The sequence below is a fragment of the Balaenoptera borealis genome (assembly GCF_965194805.1).
Source record: "Balaenoptera borealis genome assembly, chromosome: 20".
NCBI lineage: Eukaryota > Metazoa > Chordata > Mammalia > Artiodactyla > Balaenopteridae > Balaenoptera > Balaenoptera borealis.
In genome coordinates this window covers 54,825,074-54,852,989 of record NC_138879.1, presented here as the reverse complement: position 1 = coordinate 54,852,989, position 27,916 = coordinate 54,825,074, and the positions used below count along the sequence as shown (strand labels likewise).

Sequence of the window (27,916 nt, the reverse complement as noted above, 5' to 3'; positions counted from 1 at the left end):
TCCATATAAAAGGGCCCTTGGAATGAAGCTGACTCGTCCTGCTTTAAAAAGCTCCAAGGTAAGTGGGAACAGGACCGGCCTTTCAAGAGGGACACTGGTTGGCTACACTGCCCAGTGTCAGCTGCAGCTGCCGGCTGGGGTATTGCTCCTTCCGATACTGCACATTGTACGTGCATGACTTTTGTTGCCTTCTGTTTACAATAGCAAGTAATGCCACAAACAGGATTTTTGTCTTGCTTTGTTTTCTTTCTGGTTAACTAATCAAGTACTTTTTCCTCTTCTTTTATAGAACTGTCTCACTTCCAGGCTGCATCTTCTCACTTGTTAACAAGGTAAGATTTGGACTAACCAGTCCCTGGAGGAGAAGGCGAGAGAGCCTCTAGGACAGATTTGTGTCATTTAGCAACCTTTGAGAAAGTGCTTGTCTCAGTAAAGACCTTAACAGCTGTATTTCAGGAAAGGTGTGGGAGAAGGAGACGGAGGACTTGCCTTTTAGAGCAATGCACCTCGTCTTAGGACTCAGGCACTGGTGGGACGACATTTTTGCAAGAGAATAGTTGTTAATAGAATATTATTTTGTTTCTGTAGGGAAAAAAAATCTGCACTAAGATTCCCCGGCTAAAAATCTCAAATTTGATAAAAACGTGTCCTGCTTTTAGAATTCATTTAGCAAACATGATCTCTAACAAATAAGAAGTACCTAGGAAAATGCTTCTTTCACTTCTTTAAAGACTTCTAAAAAGTTACTTCATCCAGTGCTGAGTGTTGTATGAAACCAAAACACTATGAATTTTTTGTCACATAGATAGTAAAGATATTAGTCTGCCCCACTACTACACACTGCATTTCTAAAGAGAGAGACTGGTGGGAAGATGATTAAAATGAGTTTCAAGTAATTTGATCACGTAATGACTGAAGTAGCATCCTCTGCTAAACCTTTCATTCTACTGATGCCACCGGCAACCTGCTGACAGCACAGAATGGAGCAGCCGGAGCCTGCCTCTTTCGGAAGGAAATGTGGAATAGCAGAGGGAGACTTTAATATGGAAGAATGAGGATAACATCTGCTGTGGCTTTTATCCTCAATTAGTTTAACTGGGTTAAACTGATTAACTGGATTTAATATGCAAAGAAATTATGTTAGAGAAACTCTACTAAGCACCCAGCTAAAAAAAAAAAAAAAAAAAATAGTAAACAAAATTATAATCCGACCCCCCGCCAAATCCGTTGAACATGAGCACTTCTAGCTGAACATCTCAAGGAGAAAATAAAGTTCTCTTACATTATATGGCAGGAAATGTAATTCTCTTGCATTATAATAAATGACATTTTATATCCAGTAGCCTCAACTATTTCAATTTGCTTTCTCAGTCATTATTTTAACTTTTCTTTTTCAAAGTGTCTTCCCTCTATCTCATGGGTTATGGATTCAGAAAGGCAATATTATAATCCCTATTCTAAAGATGGAGACACTGAGGCTCAGAAAGATCAAGTGCAACCCAAGAGCACAAGCTCCTTAGCAGCATGCGAGGCTACCGCCCAGCCCTCTTATTAGAACGTCATTCTTGAAGGATGAAAGAAGATAAAAAACCACTGTGTACAATGCTGGGTACACAGTGACCCCTGATGCCTTTGAGTCCTTGTAATATGTTTGTTTCAATAACTGTAGCATGGAGTACAGTGCACCTGCCTGATGAAATTTTCAACTGGGCCTATGAAATATCATCAAGATAGAGATTTATGGATATAGATGACAATCCAGAACCTCTACTATGAAATGTTTCATCTCCTTTAGGACCTCTGAGTTCAGCAGCCATGAGTTCAGACCAGGAAATGGCCATTTTTGGGGAGGCTGCTCCTTACCTCCGAAAGTCTGAAAAGGAGCGCATTGAGGCCCAGAATAGGCCCTTTGACGCCAAGATATCTGTCTTTGTGGCCGAGCCCAAGGAAGCCTTTGTCAAAGGGACTATCCAGAGCAGAGAAGGTGGGAAAGTGACAGTGAAGACCGAAGGAGGAGCAGTGAGTAGAGTCCCAGGAGCCAACCACATTCTACTGATGATTTTGTTTGGTCACTCAGTTGACAAACAGTTACCCTTCCTGTTTTCCAGACTCTGACAGTGAAAGATGACCAAGTCTACCCCATGAACCCTCCCAAGTTTGACAAGATCGAGGACATGGCCATGATGACCCACCTGCACGAGCCAGGGGTGCTGTACAACCTCAAAGAGCGTTACACAGCCTGGATGATCTACGTGAGTGCCCCCCACCCCCAAAGTGGGCTCTATCACCGGACCCTGTCAGCTCATTATAGTATAAATGGGTTACAAGTAGTGACTCATTGCGCTTTCACTAGTAATGTAACTAGTTAAAAGGTTCACGATTGCTGTTGTAAGGCACAACCCAACAGCTGGCACTTAATCCTTTGTCTTCTCATCCAAAGCCAGGCAAGGCCATTGTCCACTAGGACTGGGTTTGCCAGTGAGCCCTTGAACAAACACTGGAGCAGCTACTGTTTATATCTCAACCACATGCTTACATCTCCCCTCATCCCCATTCCTGATGCAGAATCATTCAGAAGGAAAATATAAACTCATGTATTAACACTTAAAAATAATGTTTTTAAAGACCAATTTTCACTCCTCCAAAATAACCACAATTTGTATCTCTGTGTTCTGGTCCCTTCCATGTGGAATGCCTCTTTGATGAAGACTTTCCAACTTCCCCAGGCAAAGTTGGATGTTGTGTCCTATTGTTTCTGTCTCTGCAATAACACTGACAATGTTTTTCCACCATCAGTCATTTACGTGTCTGTCTCCTACATAGACTGGAAGTTCCTCAAGGAACAACATCTCATTTATGTTTCATTCTTAGGGCCTTGTAGAGGCTTTGCACCTAATACAAACTCAGTAGTACTTTCTAATTGAACCTATTATGTTAGGTTGACATTTCTGTATAGGGTTTTTTTGTTTTTTGTTTTCTGTTTTCCGGCCGTACCATACGGCTTGCAGGATCTTAGTTCCCTGACCAGGGATCGAACCCGCGCCCCCTACAACGGGAGCTCAGAGTCCTAAGCACTGAACTGTCAGGGAATTCCCATCATTTCTGTATAGTTTAGCCGCTGCTGCTATTCAGCTGGACAACACCTACACAAGTGTACCTGGTGTTCAGAGTCAGCATCCGTTCTGATTGGTTGGTACTTATCCTAGACCAGTTGTCAAAGATTTTGGAAATCCGTCTGTTGTAATCATAATGTATTTACATCATTTTGTGTTCTGTATCTTTATAACTCAGTAGTATTTTACAAATATTTCCCCAGTATTGCTGCATACCTTCATGTGTGCCTTTTTAAATGCCTGGATCATAGTATCTTAAGAAGATTTTCCATAGTTCACCTAACTATTCCATGTTGCTGAGTATTTAGGTACCAAATTTATGTGTTTATGAATTTGAATGTCTTAATGCTACAAAGGAAATATATGCCCATTTTCTAAACTACAGTAAAAATGTCTTATACTACATTAAAAAAACCCCAAAACTTTGGAGCTCCTGCTATGTGAAAATCACTGTGACAAATCCCAGGAGGAATAATGAGAAGTCTAAGCTACAGTCCCTTCCCTCAAGGATTCTGCTGTCTTGTTGAACCTTTCAACTAGTTTTCGTGCTGATGCCTTGAAGACATGTAGAGCACTTAATTAAAGTGTTCCTTTTAGTGAAAATTCATTTAATGAGTGAATTGCACAAATCACAGGAAAGGTGTTCGGCTAGTTATTCTTTCTTATTCCCTTGCATAGACCTACTCGGGCCTCTTCTGTGTCACCGTCAACCCCTACAAGTGGCTGCCGGTGTACAACCCCGAGGTGGTGGCTGCCTACCGAGGCAAAAAGCGCCAGGAGGCCCCGCCCCACATCTTCTCCATCTCTGACAACGCCTATCAGTTCATGCTGACTGGTGAGTTGGATGTTTTGTGCATCTTTTTAGAACAGAACCATAGGAGAAAAAGACTCTACCCGTCTCAGCACACTCTTTGAGGTGGTCCCCTAAATGCTATTGCCCTTTGCCCAGAACCAACCTAAACACACTCCAGATTTTAAGGTGTATCTGGTATTGAAACAGTTATACCGTACATCTTAGTCCTAGAATATTGTCTCAGCTAGGTCAATCTAAGGTACAATGGCACCCTGGGGAAAGGGCTGAAAGATTTCCCCTTCAGAGAGAGTAAAACATCAAAATGAACTTTTACTTTCCCTAAAAAATATGACTAAGGCCATGATTATTTCCAAAGCTACCACCTTTACCATATTTACTCCTTCTCACGCACTAAAAATATCTCTAATGCCTATTTTTCATTACTTCTTGTACCTACAATAAACATGCTACTAACTTGTCATCTAAATCCACCTGAAAACCCAAAAGTCCACTTCCGGTGAGTATTTAGTGGTGGAGTATAAAAAGAGAAAGTCTGCTGCTTCTTTGCAGCGTTCTGTTTCAATGGTAGTCTGTATACTAATGTGCGGAGGGAGCCACAGGGAGCAGGAGACAGGGGTGCTGGAGAAGGTGCTAGGCCTAGGGCCACCAAGTCCTCGGGATTGCTGGAAAATACTAAGTCCATGCCATTTTATGTACTTTCCATTTACAAATACTGGGTTGGCCAAAATGTTCGTTCAGGTTTTTCCATAAGATGTTAGACAGTATTGACCGTCCTTAATTTCTCTTTTGTAGACCGAGAGAATCAGTCAATCCTGATCACGTAAGTAGATTTGATGCTTTCTTTTCATGACTGCAATAGCTACCAGCTTTGGGACCTCTACTGACTTGGTTTTTATTTGACAGCGGAGAATCCGGGGCTGGGAAGACTGTGAACACGAAGCGTGTGATCCAGTACTTTGCAACAATTGCAGTCACTGGAGAGAAGAAGAAGGAGGAAACTGGCAAAATGCAGGTGGGTCTGACTGGCGTGTCAGAATCAAGACTGGCAGGGCGTGCAGGAAGCCCCAGATGTGAGGACTGTTCTTGCCTTTGCAGGGCACTCTGGAAGATCAAATCATCAGTGCCAACCCCCTGCTGGAGGCCTTTGGCAACGCCAAGACTGTGAGGAATGATAACTCCTCTCGCTTTGTAAGTCTCTTGGACACTATTACAGACACTGCTCACTGGTCAAAATTTATGGGATGTTTGTGAATACATTCTCTGAGTCTTTTTCATTCCATTCCAATTTCATTATATTATACCATGGTTCTTTCCTTTTCCTCTGAGCATGTAATAACATGGATCCAAGTCCTGTCTAAAAAGATATATGACCCTATATCTGAGTTCTTATCTTTCACTATTTACAATTATCCACAATTTTTAAATTTTAAAGATAAAATTATTTTACCTAAAAAATAGGAGATAACACCTTTTTCTACCTGAAACAAACTGTCTCTGAATTGATTTAATATTAAAATGTTAGCACTTCAAGTGTTTTGAGTTTCTCAAAGATTTGATATGATTCAAAACCAAAGTAGTAATGTCAATTTTTCTTTCAAGGGTAAATTCATTAGAATCCACTTTGGCACTACAGGAAAACTGGCTTCTGCTGATATTGAAACATGTAAGTGCTTGGATATACTTTGCAATCATTTCTGTTTCTTATGACCTATAATATTGACTAAAATTTTCATCTCATATGAATTTTTACATTTTTCCTCTTTGTTATTTATTTCCTTCCAGATCTGTTAGAGAAGTCTAGAGTTACTTTCCAGCTTAAAGCTGAAAGGAGCTATCATATTTTTTATCAGATCACATCAAACAAGAAACCAGAACTAATTGGTAAGAAATGTCATAATTCCTTTTCAAAATTACTACACCCGCACCTAGCAATGCCTGGTCCAACTCAGTATTCCACGATGGAATTTTGTCAACTGTACACATTGTCTTGATTTTGAAAACAGCTTTGTAAGTTTGGTAAAAATTTATGTGTGCTCATTATAAAAATTCAAAGGGAAAACTGAAAATAACACCTCCAAATCCTATCACTATGAAAATAATCACTATAAACACTTGGATGAATATCATTCCAGTCATTTTCTGTAGATATATCTTTACAAATAGATACATACATACAGTAACTGGAATCACAGTTACATGCTCTTCCGTAATCTCTTTTTTTCATTGAGCAATAACATATCATGGCTTTTTCCATCCCAGTGCCTTAGAATTTGTCTAGAAATCTGTTATTTTAATGAAGAGGATATTTCATTTCTGCCTACCTTTGCTCTGTTCCATGTACTTAGAAATGCTTCTGATTACCACCAACCCATATGATTTCCCATTCGTCAGTCAAGGGGAGATCAGCGTGCCAAGCATTGATGATCAGGAAGAACTGATGGCCACAGATGTAAGTAGAACACAAGAAAATTAGAATGATTATTCGGGGTCAGAGCAACGGTCCCGCTAGATAAATACTCAGTTTCTCGTAGAAATCACAAAAGAAGATTCAAAGATGGGCATGGATGTGCCATCTGGAGTCAACTGAAAAGACCGGGATGTGCCCCCGCAACATCTCACTTTCCCGTGATAGTCTTTTAAAGAGCTATCCTTTCTGAATTTCCCTAAACCATTTTTTTATAATCTACTTGCATTAAATCCATACCACCTCTCAAAATAATAAGTTTACTATCCTTGTTCTCTATTTTAAGTTTACTTTTTGCATCTTCAGAGGGTATGCACCTGTGATTCCAATGCTCTGTGCTGGCTTCTAGTTGACTAGCTCCCTAGACACCCAATCTAAGGAGTTCCTTGCTCCCATCGGTACTGGCAGTTTCCTCAGTCTGACCAACAAATCAGGAATTATCCAAATGTGAACTATTAATGGTAAACTTGTGGATCATAACCTGACAGTTATTCTACTGGTCGTGTTGGCAGAGTGCTATTGATATTTTGGGCTTTACTAATGAAGAGAAGATCTCTATCTACAAGCTCACGGGGGCTGTGATGCATTATGGAAACTTGAAATTCAAGCAAAAGCAGCGTGAGGAGCAAGCGGAGCCAGATGGCACTGAAGGTATCAACTGAGTCATCCACCTGACTTCACATTTGTTTGAAAATAACACTCTTTTTTTTTTAAAATTTATTTACTTAATTTATTTTTGGCTGCATTGGGTCTCCGTTGCTGCGTGCGGGCTTTCTCTAGTTGCAGTGAGCAGGGGCTCCTCATTGCGGTGGCTTCTCTGTTGCAGAGCACGGGGTCTAGGCACGCGGGCTTCAGTAGTTGTGGCACGCAGGCTCAGTAGTTGTGGTTCGCGGGCTTAGTTGCTCCGCGGCATGTGGGATCTTCCCAGACCAGGGATCGAAACTGTGTCCCCTGCATTGGTAGGTGGATTCTTAACTACTGCGCCACCAGGGAAGCCCGAAAATCACATTCTTAACTTGTTACCCTTGAGCTTTCCTGGGAAGACAAATTCATTTCCAAGAATTGCATTTGAAAGTAGACCTAGATAAGATATGTGCGGCATGGGTATTAGGCATATGTTCCTACAATTTCTGAAGTTCTTTAGGGAACACTACCCATAACCAAGGTCTTGAACTTAGTGAAAAAAATGGACAAGAATACTCAAAAAGATATTCTGAAAACACTGCACAAAATGCCTGTAGCTTAAAAAAAAATTTTTTTATTTGAGGAAGTGGGTTGCTTTGGGCCATAATAACATCATTCTATCCTTTCTTCCTTTCAGTTGCTGACAAGGCAGCCTACCTCCAGTGTCTGAACTCTGCTGACCTGCTCAAAGCCCTCTGCAACCCCAGGGTCAAGGTCGGCAATGAGTACGTCACCAAAGGCCAGACTGTAGAGCAGGTAGGTGCATAATTCAAATTCACAGCCAGGGATGCAAGCATTTTACGGTCCTCTATGAACCTCAAGGGATACACCTTTGTCTTTCAAGGTGTACAATGCAGTGGGCGCCCTGGCCAGAGCCGTCTATGATAAGATGTTCCTGTGGATGGTCGCCCGCATCAACCAGCAGCTAGACACCAAGCAGCCCAGGCAGTACTTCATCGGGGTCTTGGACATCGCTGGCTTTGAGATCTTTGATGTGAGTTGGTAGTACGTTGCTAAGGGGTTTTTACAGTAAAGCAATGGAAACATCAATAAGAAGAAATCTGTGAATATTATAACCTTTTATTACCAATGTCAAAAAGTTATGCTAAAATTTAAAAGACAGTGATTGGGCAGCTAATCACTTATCGTAGTGGCAATCCCACTTCTATGAGGAATAAGCTACTTAATGAGGACTCTTTAACTTGCTACATGATCCAAAGGGAGTCAGGAATTAGGTTGCTGTAGTGAGGGGTTTAAAAATCCCACAATGCAAAGTGGAGTTAATATAAAAATATCAAAATAAACCTGTGCAGTGCATAATATGCTCTGAATATATGGTAGGGAAACCATTCAGAAACACTTAGGCAGGTAGTAAGAGCTGAGAAAAGGTCAGTAATTTAGAGTCAGCATTAATAAATTCAATGCAAGGAACTCTTAATTCTCATCAATGTGATATGGGATAAAAACTCATATTTGATTATAAAACACATTTTTCCTGCTTATAGTTTTAAAGAAGTTTATCTTTTTCTAATTATAAATGTAAAACTTAGGCATGGCAGAAATTATGGAAAATCAAGGAAAAGGAGTCCATGTTAATTCCACTATTTATATCTAGTTAATGTTAACATTTTGGCTTTTAAAAAAATATGAGTGTGTGTTAATATACTGTACATAATATTTGGAATCTTGATTGTTTTCGCTTCACATCGAAGAGTAAGGGTGGCAATTCTTGCTCTCTTGTTGCAGCGCTGACCATGATGGCTTCCACACGATACACTCCTCCCAGTCAGCTTCTAATGGGTTTCAAATTAGCTGTTAAATGAGTCAATAGAAAATGCAGAAGACGATGGGAATAAACATGGAATGATTAAGTAGGAACTCAGAAAACACCTGAGTCAATTTAAGCAAGTGCAAGAAAAGAGAATTAATAATAATGATGATTTAGGATTTTGTATAAAATGGCAGCAGAGAAAGCAGTAGATTTCACAGCCTCCCAAGAATTTTGATACCCATAATCTAAAGGCTATTCTACATTTTTAAATTAAAAAGCCCTATATCTTAAAATGCTCAATTTGCTAAGAGAAAAGTAAACACATCTGTTTATTTAGTTCAACAGCCTGGAGCAGCTGTGCATCAACTTCACCAACGAGAAACTGCAACAGTTTTTCAACCACCACATGTTCGTGCTGGAGCAGGAGGAGTACAAGAAGGAGGGCATCGAGTGGACGTTCATCGACTTCGGGATGGACCTGGCCGCCTGCATTGAGCTCATCGAGAAGGTCCGTTTCAAGTTTTGGAAACTATGTTTTGTGAGAACTAAACTATTCATTGCACCTTGTTTAATTCTATAGACAAAGAAAATTGCTTATATAGAATTGTAACTTTGTGTTGTGGTCTGCTTTCAGCCTATGGGCATCTTCTCCATCCTGGAAGAGGAGTGCATGTTCCCCAAGGCCACAGACACCTCCTTCAAGAACAAGCTGTATGAACAGCATCTTGGAAAGTCTGCCAACTTCCAGAAACCCAAGATGGTTAAAGGCAGGACCGAGGCCCACTTCTCCCTGGTGCACTACGCCGGCATCGTGGATTACAACATCACTGGCTGGCTGGACAAGAACAAGGACCCCCTGAACGAGACCGTGGTCGGGCTGTACCAGAAGTCTGCACTGAAAACTCTAGCTCACCTCTTCTCTGGGGCTCAAACTGCTGAAGGAGGTAATGCTCAAAAAAATCCCAACATGCTCTCCTGATATTACAAAATGTGATGTTAAATTGAGGCTAGTGATATCATAGCCCAGGCTGAAGTGTTGCAGGGCCACATCTATTGTGCCTCCAAGTCCTGAGTAAGTAGGCTGCATTGTGATTATACATTCACTCCAGCACTGATGGAGGCCCTACTGCAAAGAGTCAGAAAGGAACTTTCAGCATCTCAACCAATGAAAAGGCTTGGCTTCTATGATTCTCTCCTGCTTTTTCCTCCATATCTGCTGGTTATTGAGTACCACTGAAAAGTGGATGCAAATTTAGTTGACATATAAGATTCATTCAGGCTCAAACAGAGAGGTCATCTGTGTTGGAAAAATGTTCCATCTGAGCACAGAAATCAACAAATAGGCAAGAAATAGCCCTGTCAATTCAAAACTATGTTTGAATGACACCTTGTCTTATTTTTTCTCCAGAGGCGAGTGGTGGTGGGATGGTCAAGAGACATGGTAAGAAGAAGGGCTCTTCTTTCCAGACCGTGTCTGCCCTTTTCAGAGTAAGAGAAACTATTTTTGACACTCTCTTGTTATTTTGGGAGTTTGCTTTTAAAAGCACAAAGTCTTCTCTCCACAAGTCATTTAGGAAAGGACTGACCTTAACTAATGGCTTCTGTTCATCTAGCTTTGAAGAGAAGAGCTTTAAATTACTCGGAAATGATCAGGTCATCTTTCATGCTAAGCCAAATAATAACAAATATTTTATAGGAAATGTTATAAAACGTAATGCTCTGCTATGCATAATCTAGTTGAGTCTTGGAAATAAGCAATGGTGGGCTTCCTTGGTGGCGCAGTGGTTGAGAATCTGCCTGCCGATGCAGGGGAACACAGGTTAGAGCCCTGGTCTGGGAAGATCCCACATGCCGCGGAGCAACTGGGCCCGTGAGCCACAACTACTGAGCCTGCGCGTCTGGAGCCTGTGCTCCGCAACAATAGAGGCCGCGATAGTGAGAGGCCCGCGCACCGCGATGAGGAGTGGCCCCGCTCACGGCAACTAGAGAAAGCCCTCACACAGAAATGAAGACCCAACACAGCCAAATAAATTAATTAATTAAAAACAAAAACAAAAAAACACAGGTGTCCAGCCTGCAAACAGTCATTTGGAAAAAAAAAAAAAAAAAAAAAAAGCAATGGCATGTGCTCAAAGAGACTAAATCATCAGTACGACTAATGAAAATCTAACAGCTAAGCTTTAAGGAACCTAATATGGTATCCATGTTCATAATCTAGTCAATTCTCAATTTAACTGGTAGGATTGTTCCCCTTATAGATAATCTTTATGCCCTAAAAGTTGATAGAGTTGGAAAGGGGAAGCTATATTTATGAGAATAAGTCCAAATGTCGTGCAGGCTTGTATTTCCTTCCTGGAGAACCTCAGAGTTTGGTAGGAGAAAGGGTGACCATCCAGGATGGGAAGGCAATGGCTTTGTAAATGTATGTGGGTGGCCAGGGACAAGGGTGGGAAGGAGGACAGTGCTTGTAAACACTGAGAAGAATCACCTGACAGCCTGCTTTATATGTGTAACTCCTGCCAACTCAAGTGGAGAAAGAGGTATTGAGGAGGAAACTGCATCTCAGGAGAAGTTTACCAAGGTGGTACCTTAAGTTAAAATGGTCCAGAAGGATCATTCAACTCAGCCATGGACATTGATTTTATAGACATCACCAAATGCTCATAACCATGTCTAAATCTCAGATAACAGGATTTTCCCTGATTCTACAGGAGAATCTGAACAAGTTGATGACCAACCTCAGGAGTACCCATCCTCACTTTGTGCGGTGCATCATCCCCAATGAAACGAAAACTCCTGGTAAGAAGTTCTAGAGTGGAAGCACAAAGCATGACTGCCATACCTCCTTTTAACAAAACTCTGCAGTGAAATAAATATGGTTTTTTTTTTTTAGGCGCCATGGAGCATGATCTTGTCCTGCACCAGCTGAGGTGCAACGGTGTGCTGGAGGGCATCCGCATCTGCAGGAAGGGGTTCCCAAGCCGAATCCTGTATGCAGACTTCAAACAGAGGTCAGACTCTCCTAATTATGGTGTTTCCTGGAGTTTAGTATAAATATATTTAGTGCAAGCAAAACAATTTAGTGAAAAACATGCCTTTGTTATTTTTAATTTGCTACAAAAAGAGTAAAAAATTATAAGCCTCAAAACACCTTTAAAACACAGATATACCACATACTAAGCACTCTAGAGACTTTTCACTGGATTTACCATGCTCCTGGCTTAGCTCATAGATGTCTACATTAACTTCAATAATTATGAGAACAACCATTTTTGAGTGCTTAATATGTTTGGATTATTTCACTTAATCCTTCCAAAAACTCAGTAGAGGTAAGTACTATCAATAGCAAATGCATCTACCAAGGATAATATGTTACATTTTATTGGTCATCTACACACTAATGTGAACAAAATTGTAGAATACTTTCCTGAGAACAGGGTCTGATGAGACAGAAAGGAAAGTTGCAACTGTGCAGGAAGGTAAAATGGAATAAAAATAGACAGTAGATACTAGATTGACCATCTATGTATACAATGTCCTTCCTGTGAAGAAAGAATCATTGTTTTAAAGCTCTGGGTTTTTTAAATGGATCATTTAACACTTAGCTACTACTAGTCTCATCAGTAAACCAAGTTTTAAAAAACTATATTTACTTTACCAGATACAAGGTATTAAATGCAAGTGCAATCCCTGAAGGACAATTCATTGACAGCAAGAAGGCTTCTGAGAAGCTCCTTGCGTCCATCGACATTGACCACACCCAGTATAAATTTGGTCACACCAAGGTAATAGTCTCTAAGGCCCACCAGACACTATGCCTGTCCCTTTGAAGTCTATGTAAAGTTTCTGATCTGCAACTCTGCCCACACACAGGTCTTTTTCAAAGCTGGCCTTCTGGGGCTCCTAGAGGAGATGCGAGATGACAAGCTGGCCCAGCTGATTACTCGAACCCAGGCCAGGAGCAAAGGGTTCTTGGCAAGAGTGGAGTACCACAGGATGGTGGAGAGGAGGTATACAAACATATTGCTTGTCTAGTCACATCCTTCAGAAGCATATTTGAGGTGGGTTACAGTTAAGGCTCAGATATGATAAGGCCACCAGAGTAAGAAGGGATGAATAAGAGTCTGATGCTGAAGTGGAGATATACATGTACCAGAAAAGTTAAGGTAGGAATCATCACCACGGAATGCATCGAATGCTTGGGTAAAAAATATAAAAGAGAGGGAAGCATAATAAAAAAGAGAGAGAGATGTGTAGGTCTTATCTAACAAGAGAAAACATACCACTGAGTAAGCAGAGACAAAGTGTTGCCCTAGCATTTGGTTCTAATATGAATTTACTGGGTAGATCATTAAATAAGATACACTGAACTGCACAGCAGACAGTATTTTCAACAGTGGTTTTACTCAAGATGCAGAAACAACTTCATCTGATCATTTCTATTATTGAATTATTATGATTTAAATTATTAAGGGCAAAATAGGTGACAAAAATTTTTTCAGTAAGTTAATACAATTTCACCGAGGTACCTGGCACTTTAGTGATCGAATTTGATGCAGGGACAGAGTTCTAAGACTACGAGTCAGGTGTCTCAAACTGCAAGACGCATATGAACGGGATCCATAGGGAGAAATGCATTTTATATTGCCACCTGTATATCCATGCATACATGTATGTGTGTGTAAATATATAAATAATTTACATGGAACAGATTTTCTATCACCTGTAGTTCTGCTAATATCTTTTACTGTATTCTATTTCATTAAAAATAATAAGTTTGGTCATGAACCTATATATATACTTATATATATAGATATATACTGATATATATTGGGGCAATTAATTGCCCATGTATGAAGGTAATTAATTTTTAAAAATAATTTAGATTAAAACAAATGTGATGAGATTAGAGTAGAATGCAAAAATCATACAACATTAAAATATAAAACCAGAGATTTTTCAAAGAAATTCTGAGTTTTTAATGAGTCCCTTTATCCCATGCCCCATATCCCTGAGGGGTCTGGTTCCCCCTTCACTGCTCTCAGTGGCATTCACATAGGAAAGTTTGCGAAGCACTAAAGCAGAGCAGTACTTCTCAAAGGGTGGTCCTTGGACCTACACCATCAGCATCTCTTGCAAACTTGTTAAAAATGCAAATTTTAGGCCCCACCTCATATCTGCAGAATCTGAATCTCTGGGGAAAGGGTCCAGGAACCAGTATTTGATGAGATGAGATCATCAAGACATTAGATGAGGGACTTCCCTGGTGGCGCAGTGGTTAAGAATCCGCCTGCCAATGCAAGGGACACGGGTTCGATCCCTGGTCTGGGAAGATCCCACATGCTGTGGAGCAACTAAGCCCATGCACCACAACTACTGAGCCTGTGCTCTAGAGCCCGCGATCCACAACTACTGAGCCTGCGTGCCACAACTACTGAAGCCCGTGTGCCTAGAGCCTGTGCTCCGCAACAAGAGAAGCCACCGCAATGAGAAGCCTGCGCACCACAACGAAGAGTAGCCCCCGCTTGTCACAACTAGAGAAAGCCCACACGCAGCAACGAAGACTCAACGCAGCCAAAAAAATAAAATAAATTAAAAAAAAAGAAGTTAGATGATTCTTATGCACACCAAAGTTTGAGAAGCACCAACGTAGAGAAAGGAATGATTAATGAGTCCTTGACCACCATCCCCAAATATAAGTTCTTTCATCTGTGCTTTTGAAAGTAGGTGAGGAACATGGTGGAGGGCAGAACCTCCAACTCTCACTGCCAAGATTTCATCTCATTTCATCATCCACACAATATCTAATTTGCATCAATTAAATTTCAGGGAGTCTCTCTTCTGCATCCAGTACAATATCCGAGCCTTCATGAATGTCAAGCACTGGCCCTGGATGAAACTCTTCTTCAAGATCAAGCCCCTGCTGAAGAGTGCGGAGACGGAGAAAGAGATGGCCACCATGAAGGAAGAGTTCCAGAAAACCAAAGATGAACTTGCCAAGTCAGAGGCAAAAAGAAAGGAACTGGAGGAAAAATTGGTGACTCTAGTACAAGAGAAGAATGACCTGCAGCTCCAAGTTCAGGCTGTAAGTAGTGGTACCATCCTGTGTACTGCTAATCAGGACGCAAGCGCTATGACTCTAGCCACAACTAGAGGCAGTGAGTTGGGTAGTCAGTGTGAGAGACACTCACTGGAGGGAGAAGGTTAAAGCACTCTGATGGTACTAATGAAGTCCTTATTCCTTCATCACCCAATAAGTGCCCCCAAACCAGAACCAGGGCAATGAGCTAGAACTGACCATTTTCTTCCATTCTGTACAATTTCATCAAACTACAGGGTTTACAACTTCTTTTCCCTATGAAGACAGTCCTTGAAAGTGATTTTAACACGAAGCTAGCCCAAATAAAATATTAAGGAGAGGATAGCATGGAGAGAGTGATTTGTTTTCTCTGAAACATCCCTGAACTTCTAGGTGTCTATGGGTCTTAAATCACAGCATGTATAGCTGACAAATGACAGTATTCTACATCAATTTTTATTGAATTATTGTTTGTTATTGATCTCCAAAACTGAGATTTGCTCTTTCCAATCCATCTCCATAGTCAGTGCCGTATCACATCACACCCGGATTGCTGCATCAGTACCTAACTTGCTCTGCCTACCCCAAACTCTCTCCCTCCATCCAGCCTGCTGCTACTCCCAAACCAAGTATTTTAGAATTGCTTCCATCAACTCTGAAATGTAATTTATGAGACTGTCTTTCATTTGGAGTGAACTGAATTGGTCTGGTATAATTTACTCATCACAAAACCATATGTTTTTCCTGCTGATTAAGATTGGTCTCTTCTGTCAAGTTTGGGCGGTGTAATAATTCCTTCTTTTAGATTACAGAAGGGAAAAGAACTGTTTTTCTGTCCCCACCCCTTCCAAATCTATCCTGAATTCTCTTCTCTTGTCCATAGGGAATCACTTAGACTCTGTCCTACACCACTATACTCACTACCTGGCTATCTGCAGCACATTTTATTCTTTTATGTATTCGAAGACTGATATGGAGGCTCACTGATGAATGTATCTACCAATTTCTCTCTCATTTCCTGTCCACCCCCAACCCTCTTAAGTAGAAACATAGGTTGCTAGGAATTTCTTGATCACTTTATGTCTCAAATAGAATTTAGAGCATCTTAACCAGGATCATCCTCCAAAACTACAATGGGAAATAATTCAGTAGCGGCTACATCCAGAATTTCTCCTGCTGGAATCCTTTCTCTCCTCCTGATCCTTCTCCCAATAAATTCATTTCTAAAAGACCGAATCCTACCCATTCTCAAAGCCCAACTCAAATGCCACTTCATTCATGAAACCATATCTGATACAACTTCTCTGATCTCTTATGTCACTAATTGGTTTCTGAATTAATGGTAGCTTGTTAGGGTTAAGTTTTCTAATCTACTGTAGAATATACTCTTCTCAAGGAACAGGACAATATCTGATACATTTTGTTTTTCTCACAATGTGGAGTGTCCTGAATCACACACAGCAGGTGGTTCATAAAAGTTTAAGCCAAAGAACCAATAGTGGTGATTTACACCGTTATCATTGTGAAATACTTCATTCTTACTTCCCAATTTTGATTTTGTTTCCAATTCAAGGAAGCTGAAGGCTTGGCTGATGCAGAGGAAAGGTGTGACCAGCTGATCAAAACCAAAATCCACCTCGAGGCCAAAATCAAGGAGGTGACTGAGAGAGCTGAGGATGAGGAAGAGATCAATGCTGAGCTGACGGCCAAGAAGAGGAAACTGGAGGACGAATGTTCGGAACTGAAGAAAGACATAGATGACCTTGAGCTGACACTGGCCAAGGTTGAAAAGGAGAAACATGCCACGGAAAATAAGGTAGGAAACGTATACAAGGAAAGTTTACTTTTTTATTATTATTAGGGGATACAAGCATAAAACTGAAGCCATCAAAATGTAACATGTAATGCAAAGTGTTTTTACTTCCTAAGGTGAAAAACCTCACAGAAGAGATGGCAAATCTGGATGAAACCATCGCAAAGCTGACCAAGGAGAAGAAGGCCCTCCAGGAGGCCCACCAGCAGACCCTGGATGACCTGCAGGCAGAAGAGGACAAAGTCAACACTCTGACCAAAGCTAAAACCAAGCTAGAGCAGCAAGTGGATGACGTAAGTCTAGGATTATCAAGGAAATTATTTTCTTTGAAAGGAAGCTAAGCAATCCTTTTGACTCAACATTATTTGTATTTAGCTTGAAGGGTCTTTGGAGCAAGAAAAGAAACTTCGCATGGACCTAGAAAGAGCTAAGAGGAAACTTGAAGGTGACCTCAAGTTGTCCCAAGAGTCCATAATGGACATTGAAAATGAAAAACAACAACTTGATGAAAAGCTCAAAAAGTAAGTATGAAAGAATTGCTTATGAACTTGCTTCCAATGTTGCATATGAACTCAACTGTTATCCTTTGCTACTTTGCAAAAAGGAAAGAGTTTGAAATCAGCAATTTGCAAAGCAAGGTTGAAGATGAACAAGCACTTGGCATTCAACTGCAGAAGAAGATCAAAGAGCTGCAAGTAAGTTCATATTTCCATCAGTCTGGCTCAAAGAGGTACAGTTATGACATAAAAAAGCTAAAATTGAGCTTTTCCCCACTGCCAGGCCCGCATCGAGGAGCTGGAGGAGGAGATCGAGGCAGAGCGGGCCTCCCGCGCCAAAGCAGAGAAGCAGCGCTCAGACCTCTCCCGGGAGCTGGAGGAGATCAGCGAGCGGCTGGAAGAGGCCGGCGGGGCCACTTCAGCCCAGATTGAGATGAACAAGAAGCGGGAGGCTGAGTTCCAGAAAATGCGCAGGGACCTGGAGGAGGCCACCCTGCAGCACGAGGCCACGGCGGCCGCGCTGAGGAAGAAGCACGCGGACAGTGTGGCCGAGCTGGGGGAGCAGATTGACAACCTGCAGAGGGTCAAGCAGAAGTTGGAGAAGGAGAAGAGTGAGATGAAGATGGAGATTGATGACCTTGCTAGCAACGTAGAAACGATCTCTAAAGCCAAGGTACCGCAGTCTGAGAAACTGTCATTAACAACAATGACCCTTTATGTGCATGTCACAGTTTGCACAGGCCCCTTCACACACAACATGTCATTTGTTTTTTGTAGTAATCCAGGAGGTAAGCAAGAAAGATATTAGTATTTGTAATATTTCCACTTAATCATATGAAGAAACTAATATTCAAAGAAGTTAAGCACATCGGCCCCATGACACTACTAACAAATGACAGCACCAGCAGTGAGCATAGGTTGTGAGTGTTCTCTTGTTCTCCAACTGGAGAACACAGGTCTCCAAAATTCTCAATTATCCAATAAGCAAAGTTTCATTGTACATAAAAACAATCAAGTATTTATAAACATGCTTTTAGAAAACGTGCCATTCAATTCTCACAAAATCTTAAATTTAGTACATGATCTTTAAATTTTTTATTATAGGCATACCTCAGAGATACTGCGGGTTTGGTTCCAGACCACCACAATGAAGCAACTATCAAAATAAAGGAAGTCACACAAATGTCTTGGTTTCCCAGTGCATATAAAAGTTATGTTTACACTATTCAGTAGCCTATTAAGTGTGCAATAGCATTATGTCTAAAAAAATATACATCCCTTAATTTAAAAATACTTTATTGCTAAAAAAGTGCTAACCATCATCTGAGCCTTCAACGTGTCATAGTAGTAACATCAAAGATCACTGATCACAGATCACCGTAACAAATATAATAATGAAAAAGCTTGAATATTGTGAGAATTACCAAAATGTGATGAGAGACATGAAGTGGGCAAATGCTATTGGGAAAATGGCACTGACAGACTTATTGGACACAGGGTTGCCACAAACCTTCAATTTGTAAAAAAACAAAAAACAAAAAAAAACAAAAAACAAAAAAAAACGCAGTATCTGTGAAGAGCAGCAAAATGAGGTATGCCTGGAATACTGAACAAAGCTTCACAATCAGCTTTTTAAAAACCCCAATGTATAGTTTCATCTTAGGACAGCAATCATAAAATATATAGAAAAAATTCTAATATGTTGTATTACATATAAGAAAATTTATTTTATATGTCAAAATAAATATTTTTCTGTTTTAGAAGAAACTGCAGCCATAGCAAAATATTATTAAAATGTCTTCATTTGCTTCTTCTACTTTTTCTCTCGCAGGGAAACCTAGAGAAGATGTGCCGCACCCTGGAAGACCAACTGAGCGAGCTGAAATCGAAGGAGGAAGAGCAACAGCGGCTGATCAGTGACCTGACAACCCAGAGGGGACGCCTGCAGACGGAATCTGGTAACTCTCTCCTCTATGAGGCCTAAAAGTGGAGATGATGTGGTCAAAAACAACTGATATGGTGATGTGAGAGCCTAATAAAAGCAACTGAGAACATGTGTGATTCAGCGAACAGCTCAGGCTCTCACCCTACATGCAAGGTCACCTGGGGACAATGCAGGAGATGAAGACTTCCATAGGACTGGGCCAAGCTCTGCTCCACAAAGGCCTTGAGGATTTGGTCACATGGAGGGGATGCTTGGGATCAGGAGTCGCTCCAGCATGGGTCCAGGGCTTCTGTTTTAGACCAAGCTTCTTTTTATCTAGATCAGAGTGAACCAAATTCCTGAATAGGGCAATGGATAACCCAGTCCCTCAAAAGTCTTATGAAACAGGGACAATGTAGAATTAGACATTTTAGCTACCTTCTCTGACAGCTATCAACAGGTTTTGCACAATATTATATAACCCTGAAAGAATCAGTTATGGAGAGAACAAAGAGAATTTAGGCTGTATTTATTCATTCAGGTTAATATGTAAGTTTCACCATAAAAATCAGAAATTTGACATTAGCATGAAGGTGTCAACAGAGAATTCAATCATCTGAGTACTCAACTGGAAGGCGGTGTTGAGAGTTTAAACTTATTTCTAATATGGGCTTGCAAAACTTTTTCTTTGCTTTAAAGAGTGGTGCCATTTCTTTTGCCTATCAGGTGAACTTTCACGTCAGCTAGATGAAAAAGAATCTTTGGTGTCTCAGTTATCAAGGGGCAAGCAAGCATTTACTCAACAGACTGAGGAATTAAAGAGGCAACTTGAAGAGGAGATAAAGGTAACTATCGTTGTAAGACTCATTTTTTTCCCCTAACCTGACCCTAATTGGAGTCCATTACACCAACTTTAAAAAGGTTTTGAAACTTAAGAATTAAATAATTAAATATCCAGTAAAAAGAAGGTGTAACTACCTCCACAGGCCAAGAACGCCCTGGCCCACGCCCTGCAGTCCTCCCGCCACGACTGTGACCTGCTGCGGGAACAGTATGAGGAGGAGCAGGAATCCAAGGCTGAGCTGCAGAGGACGCTGTCCAAGGCCAACAGCGAGGTGGCTCAGTGGAGGACCAAGTACGAGACGGACGCCATCCAGCGCACAGAGGAGCTGGAGGAGGCCAAGTATGTGCGCAGATAGGAGAGAATGTGCAGAGAACGCTGGATGTTGAATCAGAAAGACACAACCTTTGAAGATTCAGTGAATTAGCCCACAAACGTTCATTAATTAGCTCCTATTTGCCAGGCACTATCAGGCCCTGAGAATAAGACATGAATAAAGCAAACACCATCACGACCCTCCTAGCCTCAAATCTAGTTAAGAAAACAAAGAATAACAAGTAATTATACAGATAATCAGCCTTATTGCTGGTTGTCAAGCACACCAAGCTCATTGCTGCTTCAGGGATTTGCAGTTGTTGGCCCCTCTGTGTCTGGAATACTCTCCCCCCAGATCTCCCTCTGGCTCACTCTGACTTCTTTTAGATCTTGACTCAAACGTTACCTCCTTGGAGAGGACTTCCCTAAGTATCTAGAATAGTTGGCCATGCCGTACTCCATTTTATTTTCCTTCACTGCACTTATATCTGCAATATGTTGTTATGCGTTTTCTCACTTGCTTATTGTTTCTCACTTGTTTGGAAGCTTCATGAGGCAGGGACCTTTTCTGTCCCGTTCACTGCTGTATACTCAGCATCTGGTTCATAAAAGCAGCTCATCAATATTTGTTGAGTGAATGAATGGATATTTTTAATATGAAGTTCCCCATACTTTTCAGCATGGTAATAGTTCATAATTCTTGGTTTGGTTCACTTCTTTCTACAAACATACATAATCTTCAAGGAAGAAGCTGGCCCAGCGGCTGCAGGCTGCTGAGGAACATGTAGAAGCCGTGAACGCCAAATGCGCTTCCCTTGAGAAGACGAAGCAGCGGCTCCAGAATGAGGTCGAGGACCTCATGCTCGATGTGGAGAGGACAAACGCTGCCTGCGCAGCTCTGGACAAAAAGCAAAGGAACTTCGATAAGGTAGTCTCTACAGCAGCCTCTGCTCTCCACCATTGTCCTCTATCCTTTCCAGGAGGTAACCACTCTCGGTGGGTGTTTCAGGTCCTGGCAGAATGGAAACAGAAGTATGAGGAAACTCATGTCGAGCTCGAGGCTGCTCAGAAGGAGGCCCGCTTTCTTGGCACTGAGCTGTTCAAGATGAAGAACGCCTACGAGGAGTCCTTGGATCAGCTAGAAACTTTGAAACGAGAGAACAAAAACTTGCAGCGTGAGTCCCTTTCACTTTCAATAATTTTCATGCCTTGGAGGAACCTTCCTCTTATGTCCTCTGTCTGATCAAACCTCTACCTGTCTTTACCCAAACAACAGAGGAGATTTCTGACCTCACTGAGCAGATTGCAGAAGAAGGGAAACGTATGCATGAACTGGAGAAAATAAAGAAACAAGTGGAACAAGAAAAGTCTGAAATTCAGGCTGCTTTAGAAGAAGCAGAGGTACAAGTCAAAAATGTGCATTGTAAACAGATTCAAAAAAAAAAATTAGGACTAGCCACATATATTGAACAGAAAAAGAAACAGCACAAAATTAGTGGAAGGAACATGTGCAGAAAAACTTCTGAATGCTTCCATTCCCTGCTAATGTCACCCCTTACTGTCATTAAGGCATCTCTTGAACACGAGGAGGGAAAGATCCTGCGCATCCAGCTGGAGTTGAACCAAGTCAAGTCTGAAGTTGACAGGAAAATCGCTGAAAAGGATGAGGAAATTGACCAGCTGAAGAGGAACCACATTAGAGTCGTGGAGACCATGCAGAGCATGCTGGATGCTGAGATCCGGAGCAGAAATGATGCCATCAGGCTCAAGAAGAAGATGGAGGGAGACCTCAACGAAATGGAAATCCAGCTGAACCACGCCAACCGCACGGCTGCTGAGGCCCTGAAGAACTACAGGAACACCCAAGCCATCCTCAAGGTAAATGGGCTCAGGAGATGGTCCCAGGGCAGTTGGGGTGACTGCAGTCCTGAGAACAAGGTGTCTCAATGATCGTTCATTCCACAGGATACCCAGCTCCACCTGGATGATGCTCTCCGGGGCCAAGAGGACCTGAAGGAGCAGCTGGCGATCGTGGAGCGCAGAGCCAACCTGCTGCAGGCCGAGATCGAGGAGCTGCGGACCACCCTGGAGCAGACGGAGAGGAGCAGGAAGATGGCAGAGCAGGAGCTCCTGGACGCCAGCGAGCGCGTCCAGCTCCTGCACACCCAGGTGGGATTCAGCACAAAGAATTCACCTTCAGTAAATGCTTACACCCCAGAAAACATAAGCTTGATTTTTTTTATATGACAGTCAGGTTTTATACTTCTATCAAATTTTCAATGCATTACTGAGAAATCTTTCACTGTTTCACTTTGTACATATTATTATAGATTACTTCCTAAAATATTCTAAGGCTTCCCATATTCTTTTGTGTTAATATCTTTACTGACCCTGGTTATCAATATTGACATATTTATTGTGGAAAAGTGAAATATTCAAACATCTGTTATAATTTTGTCCCTGTGAGTGGTCTCATTGGTAAATGGTGGTTATAAAATTATAAAGCTATTTGGTCTAATTATGAACTATGTACTTGAAAATGCTAAATATTCTATAACATTTCTATTTTAATTAATTGTATTACATAGCAAAATAATATTAAAGGGCATTTGACTTGCAAATTTTTATCTGAAATTATTTTCAAGAAAAATGTTTTTTGAAAAGTACCACTAAGTAGTTTAGTAACATGATTAAAAGAACATATAACTTACTTTTAAACAGAACACCAGCCTGATCAATACAAAGAAGAAGCTGGAGACAGACATCTCCCAAATGCAAGGAGAGATGGAGGACATTATCCAGGAAGCTCGCAACGCAGAAGAGAAGGCCAAGAAGGCCATCACTGATGTGAGCAGAGGGCCACATAGGGGTGGTCAAACTACAGTCTTGATGGGCTACCTCAGCTCTCTCAACTGGTTTTGTTTTACTGCTAATTAGGCGGCCATGATGGCTGAGGAGCTGAAGAAGGAGCAGGACACCAGCGCCCACCTGGAGCGGATGAAGAAGAACCTGGAGCAGACGGTGAAGGACCTGCAGCACCGCCTGGACGAGGCTGAGCAGCTGGCCCTGAAGGGCGGCAAGAAGCACATCCAGAAGCTGGAGGCCAGGGTGGGTCTCTCAATATCTATCTATTTCCATTTGTTCCCAATGCCTTACTGGATCAAAGTTCTTAAGAGCCTACTCATTCGCAGGTGCGTGAGCTGGAAGGAGAGGTTGAGAGTGAGCAAAAGCGTAGTGCGGAAGCTGTCAAAGGCCTGCGCAAATACGAGAGGAGAGTGAAGGAACTCACCTACCAGGTACAGCAACAGTTTTTATCAGCTAAGCACTCCTTGCATATACAGGAAACAATCACATGCGATGATACAAGAGTCATGTGCTTTTGAAGTAAGGCCCTGTGGTTTTTATCATCTTTCAGACGGAAGAAGATCGGAAAAATATACTCAGGCTTCAGGACTTGGTAGATAAACTTCAGGCAAAAGTGAAATCTTACAAGAGACAAGCTGAGGAGGCTGTAAGTATCCTTAAGACAGAGGGAAGGGAGAAGTCCTCTGTTAAGAAAAACTAATAAATAAATAATTAGATTTACTATTTACTTCTTGTAGTAAATAAGCTGTTTGCTTCATAGAAGACTGTGTACTTCTTAGAAACGTTTGCACATTTTTTAACTTATTGCTTACTATTTGTAATACTAATAGATTGATTTTTAAAGTTAACATTCAACCCATAAAGAAACCTCAAAAAATTTCAAAGCAGAAATAATACAGGCCACATTCTCTAGCCACAGTGTGATAAAGTTGTAAAGTAATGAGAACATATAAACAAAAATTTCCAAGCACTTAAATGTTAAAAAACTAACTTTCCTAAAAAACGTTTGGATTAAATTAAATAAAAACATAATTACTGAATAATTTTTAACTGTAAACAAAATTTCAAGGAAGATGAGACATTTATAAGCCTAGAATGTAACCAAAGCTGTCCTTGAAGGACAATTCATTGCTTTATATGCTTTCATCATGAATCAAGAATTTTAAAAAATGAAAATAACTGACAGTCCAATAAAGAAATCATAAATAATAATAAAATAACAAAAGTAAGAGGTGTTGATAAAGATAAAGGTAGAAATTAATGAATTAGAGTATTCTATTTTCTAATTTGATAATCTCACTAACATCTAGGGAAGTAATAAAATAAATACACTTATAACTAGATTAATCAAGGAAAAAGTGAGAGAAAATACAAACTCACAACAATACAAATGAGAAATGGGACAAACCATACAGGTAGAAAGGTTATTTTTTAAATGTAAAATATAAATCTGTTAAGACAGTTAAAATCTTAAAGAAATATGAGAATATAATTTACTAAGTTGGCTGAATAAGTTATTTCAGAAATACTTCTGAAAATGGACTCAGGTCCAGATATGTCTTTCAAAATTTCAAGGAACAGATAATCCCTGAGCTATGTAAGCCATTCCAGAGCATGGGAAAAGATGAAAAGCTTTCCAAATCATTTTAAGAAGCTTGCATAACCCGCATACCAAAACCTGTCCAAAAGAGAACAGGGGGGAAGACACTAAAGGCAGTTTTATTCATGAGTATAGTTATAGCAACCCTTACTTTTATTAAGGAGACTGTCGGGACTTCCCTGGTGGTCCACTGGTTAAGACTCCGTGCTCCCAATGCAGGGGGCCTGGGTTTGATCCCTGGTCAGGGAACTAGATCCCACATGCGTGCCGCAACTAAGAGTTCACATGCCACAACTAAGGAGCTCGCCTGGTGCAACTAAGACCCGGCGCAACCAAATAAAAATAAATAAATATTAAGGAGACTGTCCATCAGTGATTAAATAGGCTTAATTCCTACAAAGTAAGGATTACTTAATATTAAGGAGTCTGTCAATAGAATCATTACATCCAAAGTAGGAGAAAAAAAGTGATTGTTTTGAAATGTGCCAAAATGATATATGATAAAATTCAACATTTATTTCAATATAAAGAAGCTATTAAGAAATTCATCCTTAATGATAAAGAATATCTAACTCGAGCGAATAGTCATCTTCCAGCAAGCATTAACAAGCATGATTTTATCCTTGCCTTCTTCTCTGCTCTTATATTTTTCTTACTCTAATTGTGGTACATATTTTTTTTCCACCTTTTGGTTGCAAAAGTAGAGTTGCGATGATTTATGAGACACGAAGCCCCAAATAAATCATAAAGTTAATTTCAATGATAAGCAAAATTCAGAAGGTGGTAAGACAATAAGGTTTCCCGCTGGGTATTTTAACTTTTCTGCAGATGGCAAGTCCTTTCTTCCCTTAGGCCTACAGAGTCTAGAAAGATGCCCAGTATCGGTGCCTTACAATTCCATTTTTATTCTCAGGAGGAACAATCCAATACAAATCTATCTAAATTCCGCAAGCTCCAGCATGAACTGGAGGAGGCCGAGGAAAGAGCTGACATTGCCGAGTCCCAGGTCAACAAGCTGCGGGTGAAGAGCCGGGAGGTTCACACGAAGATCATAAGTGAAGAGTGACCATGTCCTGACGCTATGGAATGACTGGAGAGAGGCACAAAATGTGAAGTCTTTGGTCATTTCTCTCTGTAATTATTGTCTATCCTGCCCTACTGCAAAAGAAGTAAAGAGCACAGGGCACTGTGCAAGCAATATCCTTAGACTGGTCTTTTCTTTTCTCTCTCTCTCCTGAAGCGATGTCAAAACTTGAATAATCACAAGACTACCAAACAATCACATTTGACCTGCCACTAAGAAGGAATTATGTACTTGCTTTTATTTTAGGTCTATAGTAATACTTTAAGACCATAAAGTTGTCACTGATCAGGGAAGCCTGTTCTGATGCACAGAAATACGGAAGTTATTTTTATTTCTAACCTTTCCCTAATATTGGGGTATAGTAGGATCTTAGAAAGCTCCTGCTTCCCCTAACATGAACCTATTTTCCAGGTCTATACAAAGGATGGCACTAGCTACATTTTCACACAGGGGATGCCTCCTGAACTATATCATTAATTCTCGTTGCTTAATAACTAATACAAATTCAAGGTAGTATTAGTAGCACAGGAAGATTTTCATCATTAATACATGTAATATATACAATATATTCATAGTATATGCACTGGATAATAGGTACCACACGAAACAGTGAGATGTGACCTTTCTCCATATGAAAGCTACAAAGTGGCTATAAAGTCTGGAGACAAAGGAACTATTATTCTATATATTATTGTCAATAGGCAAGTATGTTTTCAGACTTCATGGCCCCCTGTAATCATGTAAAGAGCCAAAATAAATGAATAAAAGTATCAATAAAATATGATCCCCAAATAAATTATTCAAATGTATATTAAACCCACATAATGATACGTATGAATTTGGTGCAAAAACTAGCTATGGTAGCAATCTGAGTTACTCAGAGGAGCTTCCTGAGAGAATCAAGATTTTTTAAGCTGGATTTAGTTGTGATGCATAGCCAAAAATATAGCCTTCCTGGACAGCGTAAAGGAAAAACTGAGTGGTGACGTCCCATCTGAATAGAAAGCAAGAGTATATTGATTTAAATGGCCCTGCAAGAGAATGACTTAATTAGATGTGTGGAAGTAGGTTCACAGATAATTTGGATTCACACTGGCCTTAGGAAGGGTGTGGAATTGCTCCTCGCTGCACTGGCCCCCTTCACTGTGTTCCCACGTCACCTGTAAATGCTTAAGTGCCTCAGAACTTGGCAGTAATAACCAAAACCAACATCTATTCTCTACTTATTGGAAAATCTATCCAGAGCAGTCAAAAGGCTGTCTTAAAATTCCCATCAAATCCTATTGAGAGCATTATTAAAATGTTCTCTCTTTCTGAGAACACTGTGACATTTTGCAGATGCCTGATAAAGAAAGTGTCTAAGAAAATAAAATGATGTACCTGTGGTTACAAAGCAGGTTAAGAGTTGGCTAGGAAAGCCCCTCTCAGAAGAGGGGCTGTTTCCTGGAAGACCCTTCCTGATTGCTTTACCTACTGAGGTAGAGGAGTGTTACCAGCAAGCACACTGGACTGCAAATCAGGCGACCAAGGTCTACACTGCTGTGTGATTTGTGAACTCTCTTCTATTCTTTGAATCTCAGTTACTTTATTAGTGAAATGAGGAATATGGATTAGATAGTCCCTTACAGCAATAAAATCCTGTGACCATGACAAACAGTATCTCCAGATATCTGCTTTCATAAGGCAGCGTCTTTCCATTAAATCAACTGAAATATAAGTACAATAATACATGAATGGTTGCAATACAGGGTATATTAAGCAAATTTTGTCTCAGTCCCAGATAGACAATGCTGACATAAGAGATGCAAGACCACAGAGACAATAAAACAAATATTTTTTTAAATTAAACAACAGAATAGAAAATAACGTGCAGGTATTGTTTGTAAGCAAAATGTGAAATATATACAATGGATAACTGATGGAGATGCATAATTAGACAGAGAAATACCCTGTTTTCTAGTTTGTTCCTATGTTGAGTTTCACAGAGGAAAAGAGATTTCACAAGCAACTTACATTTAAAAAACAAAAGTGAAAGAAGCAGGACAACCCAGC

General features: G+C 40.6%; 1 protein-coding gene and 1 long non-coding RNA gene across 2 annotated transcripts in view; one reads left to right on the top strand and one right to left on the bottom strand.

Annotated features, from left to right (window-relative positions):
• LOC309618878 overlaps positions 1-27,916 on the bottom strand; it is a 272,744-nt gene that overhangs the window by 9,624 nt on the left and 235,204 nt on the right. The window lies entirely within an intron of this gene.
• Positions 47-25,986, top strand: LOC309618860 (myosin-2). Its single transcript, XM_082373266.1, has 40 exons — positions 47-166; positions 290-332; positions 1,796-2,019; positions 2,109-2,252; positions 3,792-3,948; positions 4,720-4,747; positions 4,831-4,939; positions 5,023-5,115; positions 5,527-5,590; positions 5,710-5,808; positions 6,273-6,376; positions 6,904-7,042; positions 7,713-7,831; positions 7,920-8,069; positions 9,184-9,354; positions 9,481-9,790; positions 10,255-10,334; positions 11,558-11,645; positions 11,740-11,857; positions 12,508-12,631; positions 12,720-12,856; positions 14,676-14,931; positions 16,499-16,741; positions 16,855-17,031; positions 17,114-17,259; positions 17,343-17,433; positions 17,519-17,908; positions 19,067-19,193; positions 19,886-20,004; positions 20,146-20,342; positions 21,060-21,243; positions 21,325-21,490; positions 21,592-21,716; positions 21,885-22,193; positions 22,281-22,484; positions 23,037-23,162; positions 23,253-23,423; positions 23,507-23,611; positions 23,731-23,826; positions 25,694-25,986. Exons 3-40 carry the CDS (start codon positions 1,816-1,818, stop codon positions 25,844-25,846), a joined length of 5,823 nt encoding a protein of 1,940 aa, XP_082229392.1. The 5' UTR covers positions 47-166; positions 290-332; positions 1,796-1,815; the 3' UTR covers positions 25,847-25,986.